Source organism: Octodon degus, unplaced genomic scaffold (genome assembly GCF_000260255.1).
Source record: "Octodon degus isolate 3935 unplaced genomic scaffold, OctDeg1.0 scaffold00029, whole genome shotgun sequence".
Lineage (NCBI taxonomy): Eukaryota > Metazoa > Chordata > Mammalia > Rodentia > Octodontidae > Octodon > Octodon degus.
In genome coordinates, this window is record NW_004524605.1 from 512,551 (window position 1) to 522,264 (window position 9,714).

The 9,714-nt window shown below is 46.4% G+C and overlaps 1 protein-coding gene across 1 annotated transcript in view; it reads left to right on the forward strand.

Annotated features, from left to right (window-relative positions):
• Gfpt2 (glutamine-fructose-6-phosphate transaminase 2) overlaps positions 1–9,057 on the forward strand; it is a 47,226-nt gene extending 38,169 nt beyond the window's left edge. The window contains exons 15-19 of the mRNA XM_004629298.2: positions 86–200; positions 1,633–1,760; positions 4,389–4,556; positions 7,162–7,323; positions 8,735–9,057. Of these exons, the coding sequence (XP_004629355.1) occupies positions 86–200; positions 1,633–1,760; positions 4,389–4,556; positions 7,162–7,323; positions 8,735–8,779 (618 nt within the window). The 3' untranslated portion in view covers positions 8,780–9,057. The remainder of the gene's footprint in view (positions 1–85; positions 201–1,632; positions 1,761–4,388; positions 4,557–7,161; positions 7,324–8,734) is intronic.
• Positions 9,058–9,714: the final 657 nt, after the last annotated feature.

Below are 9,714 nucleotides of genomic sequence, written 5' to 3' on the forward strand. Positions count from 1 at the left end.
GGTCCCCGCTCCCCTGGGTCCCCGCTCCCCTGGGTCCCCGCTTCCCTGCCGTTCCCCGCCCATATCTCACCGCCTCCACCCGCAGGCCTACACTAGCCAGTTCGTCTCACTCGTGCTGTTTGGCCTGATGATGTCCGAGGACCGAATTTCGCTCCAAAACCGGAGACAAGAGATCATCCGCGGCCTGAGATCATTACCCGGTGCGTACCGCTTCCAAGTTCTCAGTGCTCGCCCGCGCTGCGGGCCGGCACCTCTGAGCAGGTGCGGTGGAGCTGAGCGCCTGGAGCGCCCGGGCCGGTTAGGTCCCCGCCTTCTCCCCGACTCCAGCACAGTGGACTGTGAGCCTCACTCTTAAAGCGAATCACACTGCAGCACTTGTTGCCAATTAATACACCTGAAGCTTTGGGTCAAAACTTAGAATTTTGGAAAACATTATCTACCACCCTGAGCTTTACCACTTCCCAACGTTTAAACTCTTCTCTGATGAGCTCATGGTGGTCTCAACAAATGTGATTTCTAAGATGTATTTTATAGTGAAATGTGTCTATTTTTAAATGATTTATGTATGGATAATGCATGTAATAAAATTCAGCATACACGTGTAAAGGAGCTATTTAAAGTATAAGGTAAATATTGACCACAAAACTTTATTGATAAGATTTCGTATTCTATATTTGTAACTACCACTTAAAGAACTACCTCTCAAGTTTGATATAATATCAAAGAGCACTTGAATTCCTTGAAAATTACTTGGAAAAAGAAATTACTTATTCCTTTTCCAATTACAAATCTCTGAGAGCTTGTATCTCAACACATTTAATGAGGAAACAGATAAGAGTCAACTGCTTTTTATTGGATATTAAAGAGATATGCAAAATGTTAAAGTGCTACTATTCTCACCCATTCTTTCCAGAAAAAATGTTATGAACTTAATATTATTTTAAATGAATGAGTAGATATTTTTAAATTTCTCAATCTTATCTTCTAATGTCGTAAGTAAGGCGAGCTATAGCCTATGAAAACAAAGGCTCCTGAGGGACTTGCCATAATTTTAAGGCACCCTGGAAGCAGGAAGTCTGAGGACCCTAGTGCACTTGCGCCGCCTGGAGGCAACAAGGGGACAGGCCTGACTACAGGCCTTCCTCCCGAGCGTCAGCCCCTCCCCCGTGCTGGTTTCACTTCTGAGCCTGGGCCGCCTTTCTATAAAATGGATCGAAAAAGGCAAAAGGATTTTTTTTTTTCTCCGAATGCCTTCAGGGCAGGTTTGGCTAGCTTGAGTTGTGGGGATGGAACCACAGCAACCTGAGCCTGACTGCTTTGTTGAAGCAGCCTCTTAAACAACTGAGCTAAGGGGCAGGCCCCCTATAAAATGGAGCTGGAAATAATAGTTCCCTATCTCCTGCAAGCGCTTTAAAAAGCCACACAATTATGAATTACTGTCCCAAGAGATTTCTAGCCAGTAAGCCAAGTTATTTCCCATAATCTTAAATTTAAAGCCCTTCTAATCTAATGCGAGGAAGCACCGTATATCAAGTAACTGAGTTCCAGGCCTTAGGTTATCACAGACTTCCTTTATGAGCAGTTTTGAGGGTAGAATGACTGGCTGTCCCTCTGCTGTGTGTCTTGTCTTAGAGCTTATCAAGGAAGTGCTGTCCCTGGAAGAGAAGATCCACGACCTGGCCCTGGAGCTCTACACACAGAGGTCCCTCCTGGTGATGGGCAGGGGGTATAACTATGCTACGTGTCTAGAAGGAGCCTTGGTGAGCCCCTCTGCTGAGCCTCTACCCCAGCATCCCACTGTGCAGGCGGGAGACCAGAACACCTGTCCAGAAACCAGTGGAACAAAGGCACAACACCTTCAGGGAGGGAAGGGCCAGCCACCTCCAGAGACTACCGTGAGCCCCACTCTCACCCAGGCTGTTATGGCCCTGGGGACCGAGGGGGTGCCCATCCCCAGGGAGCTTCTAGTCTACCAGGAGAAAGGGACAGAATACCCTTGGTGAGCCCCATAAGTGGCTGGCCCATGCCAGGCTCCATCTGGAGTAGCTCAGTCACATTTCATGGACAGTGTCTGAGAGATTCCTGGTAACTGTCCTCACTGTAGACAGAAACCAAGGCTACAACAGGCTCATTAGCCTGCTCAGGGTTGCATAAAGGAACTGAATTGTTCCACTGCTGCAGGCAGTGTGTTCAGGAGGATTTTGTAGACCTCCTGCATGATTTGCATGATGGGGCCTCTGCAGGGCCATGGAGCCTTCATCGCTCTTCTGGACACAGGCCCTCCCAGAACCTCCATGTGGCCTTTCGTGTTGTCACAGAGCCTCAGAGCCTCATTCATTATCGACTGACTTCAATGCCAGCCACAGCTACATAGCTAGACCCTGTCTCAGGAACCAGAAATAAGCCAGGAGGGAGAAGGGTCACAAGTTCCAGTAGCCTAGGCACTTTAGCAGTTGTCTCCAAGGGAAGCAGGCAGAGTGTGGGCTTGACATGAGCAGGATTGATTTTATCACTGACCATTGATGGCCACTTTATTTTTTTGTTGTTTTATTTATTTTTATATTAGTTTTATTCAGAAAGAAATAACAATGAGACAGTTTCAAAACAGGTTAGTAGGACAGTTAAAATAATTAATACATTGCATATTGTTGTCTTCGTAGTAGTTATTCATAGCACAAGATGCAGACATGATATCTGGTCTAAACACTATTAGTTCACAACTTTCTTCTCACTGAACTAAGACAAAGTAGCTGTAATCTATGCTATTTTGTATATACATATTTTTTTTCACTACAAAATAGTCCTTCCTTTATATCCCCCTTTTTGTTTTCTTTTGTCAGAGATGGGTATTCTATTGACATTCATATATTGTAGGTGCATGAATTCTGCAAAGTAACCTAATATAATCCAGTAGTCCCTAGTAGTAGTGGGGTATATGCATGACTGGCAAGGTCAGAAGTCGTTGACTTGAGCTCAGCATATTAATATGGCTTTACTTTTTATTACCTCACTTTTAAACTTTTCTGCTGGATGGTTAAAGCAAGACCTACATAACAAAAAATGTGACTTTTGTATCTGATGAGGTCAGTCAGATTCCCTCAGGATTTACCCTGAAACCCTGTACCACAGTTTGTAGATCTTTTGTCAGTGCCAGCCATGTGGATGAGTCACGTTCATTGCTTGACCAGTTTGCTCTGTGTGAAAGCCTGAAAGAATGATGGCCACTTTAATCTTGAGGCTGGATGATAGAGCAGAAAGTTCCAGCTTGCTGATCCTGCCCTGATCTTTCTGGTAACCAATGAGGCGCTGTCAGCCCTCAGTCCATCACTAACACCTGTCCTTGGAAGAGCCCAAGGATTTTAGGATTCTCCAGGAAAAGCTGATGAAGACAGGGTACATATTTCACATGATAGTTAATCCCTGGCCTTTGCACCCAGTATTATGAGAGTCTGACTGCTGTCAAAGTGAGGAGCTGAAACATACTGCATCTCCAGGGGTACAGTGAAGCAGCCTGGATGGGGTACACCTTAGACCCCGGTAAGGCAGTTCTGCTGCCAGGCTCCAGTGACTCAGCATAAGGTGAAAGATGCAAATCCAGCCATTTCTCCAGTTAGTCACTGGGTAAAGAAGGAAGCTGCTGGCACAAGTCAGCGGCCTCTCTGTGGTCATTCAGAGGCCTGTACCCAACTGCCTGCATGTGCCAGGGAGGAGCCTCAGCCCTTACAATGTTTCCCTGACCTGAATAAACAGATCTGGGGGGAAAGATACTTTCTTCCACAGTCTCATCAATGCAGTGACATGGACTTATTGGTGACTGAATAACAATGGATCCAATCTACCTCATGTACTGTAAACATGCATTAATAATAATTAAAAAAATGGATCTATATGAACCTACGAAAAATTGGAATAGCCAAGCATATGCGATTTTGTTTGTTAGGTCAGCTGAAGCAACTGTCAGGATGGATCTAAAGTTGAAGGGATGATTACCCCCGAGCATAGGGACCACCTAAACAGGCACAGTGGTATTGCCGTCCACAGTGATGGTAAGGAGACTGAGACTGGCTGAACGGGGGAAGGCAGGAGACTGGCGCGACTCAGTGTCTAGCATGGGTAGCCATGTGTGGAACTGAGAAAGACGAGCTGTGTGCCTGGGGCTGGCCTGAGGACACAAGCTGTGAGCCAGCCTCTGTGTGCCCAGCACAGCAGCCGGACCCTCGCCTGGCCTTGCTACGGCTGCTGTGACTGCCCCACGCACACACTTGCCTCTCACCCCCAAGCTTCTGGCTTCCAGAGTTCTCCCTCTCCTAGCTTCCGTTTCTCCCTTCCAGCTGACCTGTTCAGCCCCTCTCTGCCCAGTGTGATGCTGACCCCTTATGTTTCCCCAGAAAATTAAAGAGATAACTTACATGCACTCGGAAGGCATCCTGGCTGGGGAGCTGAAGCATGGGCCCCTGGCGCTGGTTGACAAGCAGATGCCCGTCATCATGGTCATCATGAAGGACCCTTGTTTTGCCAAATGCCAGAATGCTCTGCAGCAGGTCACAGCCCGCCAGGTGAGGCCTCTGCAGGGCTGGGGACGCCGCTTTTCTGCTGTCTTCCATGAATGTGCACCTCACACTTCATGCCACACAGCTGTGGGTTGTGTTGCCAGTGCGCAGGTGCGATCACACACAGTCCCATACCCCTGTAAGATGGGTACGCATTTGGAAGCCAATGCCAGGCTTCAGCCAGACCTTACCACGGCTCCTCTGTCAGGCCCAGTGACCAGTCTGTCCCCAGCTGCCTTGGAGTCTAGGCCTGGGGACTGGAGGGGCAGCGTCCCCCTGGCTCCTGGGTGTGGGGTCTCCTGAGGTTACTTCAGTCTCTTTTTGATGCTAACTAGGCAGTTAGGTCAGATTTCACAGGGCAGGGCATCCTCTTCAGACACCAGTCAGGTGTTACAGAGCCAAAGGGCCACTCATCCTTTGACACTCGTACCAATCAAAGTACATCACTGGCCTCGGAGGACAGCTGATATTCTGAAGACAAGAATTAGTGTGAAGGAAAGAGCTTTTAGTAAAGTAAGCAACTGATGGGAAAATGGCCAGACTTTTGTCCTAATTGGTATTTTGAAAAATTCAGGTTCACAAAAGGATGGTTTTTGGTTGCTATATTAGGGTTTGAACCAGGGACTTTGGACTGAGCTATATATCCAGCCCCCAATTTTTTTTGAAACAGGGTCTCACTCTAGGCTCAAGACCTTCCTGCCTCTCCACGTGCTGGGTTCCAGGTGTGGACCACACAAGGCAGGGAGAAGGTGAAGGGCAAAAAGGCTGTGCATCAAGACCTGCCACTTCTTTCTCTCGGACAGCCCGGTGATTACAAGGAACTTCTAGCACCTGGGCCAGCCCTTTACTGCTTTATGGAAGCACGTTATTTTCATAGGCTTTAATTTTAGAAAGCAGGATCCACAAGCCAATTTGAAGACCACCAGGTGTCCCCATTCTAAAGATGTAAAGAAAGATCTCTGAATAGGAGTGCGAGGACCATGATTTTTCCCTTTGTTCTCTTTTCTGGAATAGTTGACTCTAGAAATTAATACCTCAGCCATTTAAAGGGGGATTTTGTTTTAGAAGTGACAATATTGGGGAAAGGCAAAAAATAAGGGCTTTGCATAAGGCTATTTTGCAAGCACAGTGACATAAAGCAGAATGGTGTGTGCATTGCCACAGTTGGCTGGCCACGAACTGGGGCACTCTCGTAACCCCCCAGCTCAATGCTTCTCTAGAACAGCTCAGAGAACCAAGAAGTGTTGTACCGCTTATTTCAATTTGAATATAAGAATACCACTCAGGACCATAGCCCCAGGGCACCAAACCTGAAGTGTCCCTGCCCTCAATACAAATCACCTCCTGGTGGAGCACCTCGAGCTGCCAGGCTCCAGTGACTTTGGAGCTTTGGTGCCCATGACTTTTCTTGAGGGTTCATTAAGTAAGGATGACCGCTTAGCTCATTGGCTTTTGACTGAACTTGGTCTCCAGTTCTCCGTTCTGTCGTAAGGGCCCAAAGTCACAATCCTGTAACACATAGTTGGCAGTCTGGCGTAGTCACTCCCATCCTAAAGCTGTCTTTGGACCCATCATGAATTGTCTCACCAGCATAGAATCAGGTGTCATCCAAGGGGCCCATCACAAGAGACAAAGATGCTTTCATATCACTCAGGAAAGTCCAAAACAGTCCAGTCTCTCTCCCAGAGACCAAGCACAGAGACTGGCTAAATTCCTGATGGTACAGCTGCTTTTCCTGGCACGGAGGGCAGAGCCCCAAGACTCCCTCTGGGAATGCTCAGGAAGTTACAGGAAGGTGATCTACAGTAATGTGTCCAAGCCCAGGGCTGCCACACCTGTCTCAGCACAGCGGTCGGACCATACCACTTCCCTGCTGGAAACCCTCCCATGGCTTCCCACGCAACCGCAGTGACCCCCAAGCATGCATTGCCTGTCCCTCTCCTCCTGCCTCACTGAGTTACAGCCACTCCACCTCCTGTGTCCTCCCCATGCCACGCTCAGTCCTGCTCAGAGCCTTTGTGCTGGGTGTTTCCTCTGCCTGAAATTCTCTTCCCAAAGGTCAGGGTCAGCTCCAAATCACTGGGGTCTCAAGCCCAACATCTCCTTTCTGAGCAGCCTTCCCAGACCTCCCTGAGCCCCTCAGTCACACTGTTTTATTGCCATGTGGTATTTACCTAAAACTCATCTTCATGTCACGTTTGGGGTTTTTTTTTGCAGATCTGGGGATTGAACTCAGGCCCTTGCACTTGCCAGGCACACTTATTCTACTGAGCCATCTCCCCAGCCCCTTCACCATTTGTTTATAGTTCTGTTTTCCCACACTAAATTATGAACCCCATGAGGGTTAAAAGTGGGACTTTCTGGCCCTTTGTAAGACACTCTGAAGCCACTCAACAAATGGGGGCTGAATGATGTGAATGCCAGCGGTGATCTTACCAGAAAGGGACCGGATGCACCACGAAGCATCACATACTTCATCCCTTATGTAAATCACAAACTGCACTTCACTCAATTTCAACACTGGCATTAATGCTGACTCCAGAAACTGCACCATGGGAATGGTTGCAGCTTCCGGAAGTGACCTGTTTTGCAATCTATTTCTCTACCCTAGGGTCGCCCAATTATACTGTGCTGCAAGGACGACACTGAAAGTTCCAAGTTTGCATACAAAACCATCGAGCTGCCGCACACTGTGGACTGCCTCCAGGGCATCCTGAGCGTGATCCCCCTGCAGCTTCTCTCCTTCCACCTGGCTGTGCTCCGAGGATATGATGTAAGTCCAAGCTGTGCACCTCACCTCTACGCCACAGAGGAGACACACAGCTGACTCCTACATGTCTATCCTCAGAGTAGCACCTGATGTTTCCAGGCACATACACCATGTACAATGCCAAAGTTCCCTTTTCTTTAAATATTTTTTTGAGTAGTAATTGGAGAAATAATTTCATTGCAAATAACTTTATAAAGTAGCTTATATCCCTTGAAAACAAGCTGAGAACAGCAAAAAGGTGGAGAAGGCCATTATCAAATTATAACCTCATCACCGAAAGATAATATTAATTAACAAATGGAATATTTTATTCAGGTATTTTTCCTGCTGATGTGAACTTTTAAAAAACATTTTTCAATATTATATCAAGGATAAAATTTTCTCTTTTATTATTTTTCACATCTTTATGAAATTGTTATATGCAACATTTAATCATTGCATAGTTCATCAAAATCTTATAACATGATCTTAACATTTACTCAGCCAGTTTGTTACTATTTAAATTTTTCCAATTTTTTATTTTCTTAAATAACACTGCAGTGAACATCTTTGTACATACACCTTAGTTCCCCATCAGAGATTTGCTCTTAATCTAGCTAATGAGACATTTTGAGATTCCTAATGTGTATTGCCAAATTATGTTCCAGGAAAGAATCACTTAGGTTCTTACGTGTGGAAGAACACATAATTCACTGTACAAAGAAATAAATGTTTAATTAAAATTTTCTTTGAAGTGCTTTCTAAAACATACAGCAAAGTCCACAACAGAACAAACATTTGAATGTTTGTAGCATCCAGAATTGACACTTGCTAACACTTTGTCATATTTGCTTTATCTCCCCCTAAAATATAAAATAAACAATCTCACTTTATCACCATTTCCAAACATACTTCCTTCCCAACTGCTACCCTAAAAACAAGTTTTGTGAAACTATGTATATTTTTCGAAGAACTTCCTCCTTTCTTCTCTCCCTCCCTCCCTCCCTCCCTCCCTCCCTCCTTCCTTCCTTCCTTCCTTCCTTTTCTTCTCTCTCAGTGCTGCAGTGCTGGGGGGCCCTAGGCCTCACGCTCACTAGACAGCTGCTCCACCACTGAGCTACACTCCCAGCCCCCAGAAGTGAGTTTTAACAGAGCACACTGAGCCAGTTGATTTCAAATGCATGGATCATAATCTTTCAAGAGTGTTACAAGGCATGACACACCAGGTGCACACTAAGTGTTTGTGAACAAGCTAATTATACACCAAAATGAAGCTTCTAGGAGGAATTCACTTCTGGGAGGTAGGTGTCAAAGTACCTTATGGTAGGAAGTGACTGAGGACAGTTTCCTTGCATCACACACTCTAATGCCTTGAAGGTGTGGCATATGGTTACCATCAGCGGGGGCCTCAGCAGCACCTTTCTTTCCTTCCCAGGTTGACTTCCCTAGAAATCTGGCCAAGTCTGTCACAGTGGAGTGAAGAGAATCACCACCTTGTGTGCTCTGAGACCTGTCGCACAGTGGACACCGCAAGAGAAAGTGGACATTACCCAGTGCCACATGTTCCCAGTACAGCTTGACCGCTTCGAAGTGCCTTGTACCCAAGTGCTTTTGCCTACAGCAGATCCTGATTCTCTGTGCCCTAAAGTTGCCTGAGAAGGAGATGGTTGTTTACACACGGGCATCAGAGCAGACTTCCACTGCTGTGCAACATATGGCTCTCTCAGAGTAACTGTGAACCTTTTGAAACACTAGTTTTTTTAAAAAAGTATTTATAATGGATGATTGTATAGCTTTTAAGTTATTTTTGTAGTATGTGGCTTTCTGTAGCCATGGTAATGCCCAGACTTCATCTCAGCACCCAGCACACTGGTGCCGGCCTTGCTCCTGGCGAGTGGCCCTTCTCTCAAACTGAGCACAAGGGACTGGCCATCTGGGCTTTTTCATCCTCCCCTCCCCTCTGGGCTGCTCCTGGTTCCTGTCCTCTGATGTCAGTGAAGCCCTGCAGGTCTTCCTATGCCTACCACAAGTCCAGTTGAAATCTCAGCTTCCTTCAAAACTTCCTTCTATTCTAGGACCTAGATCCCGCCAACTGTCCTGACTTACGTTTAATCAGACAATCGTTCTTTTCAAGTCCAAGTAGCATTTTGGCCCTGCTCCCTACCCATAGGAAAATAGCTTGAAAGGTCCCATGCAAAAAGAGAATAGTTTCAAATGGGCTACCCTGGTCTGTATTTAAAAGTGCACAGTCAAAGTACAATGCAATTTTACGACAATAAAGATAGTACATTTGCTTGTGTGTTGAGTGTCTGGATCTGGTTAACCTTATTCTTTTTGTGTACTTTGGATACTGAAGCCTTCCAAGAGCTCCGCAGGTCTGTTTGTTAGTGCCACAGCTCGGGTGTGCCACAGTGC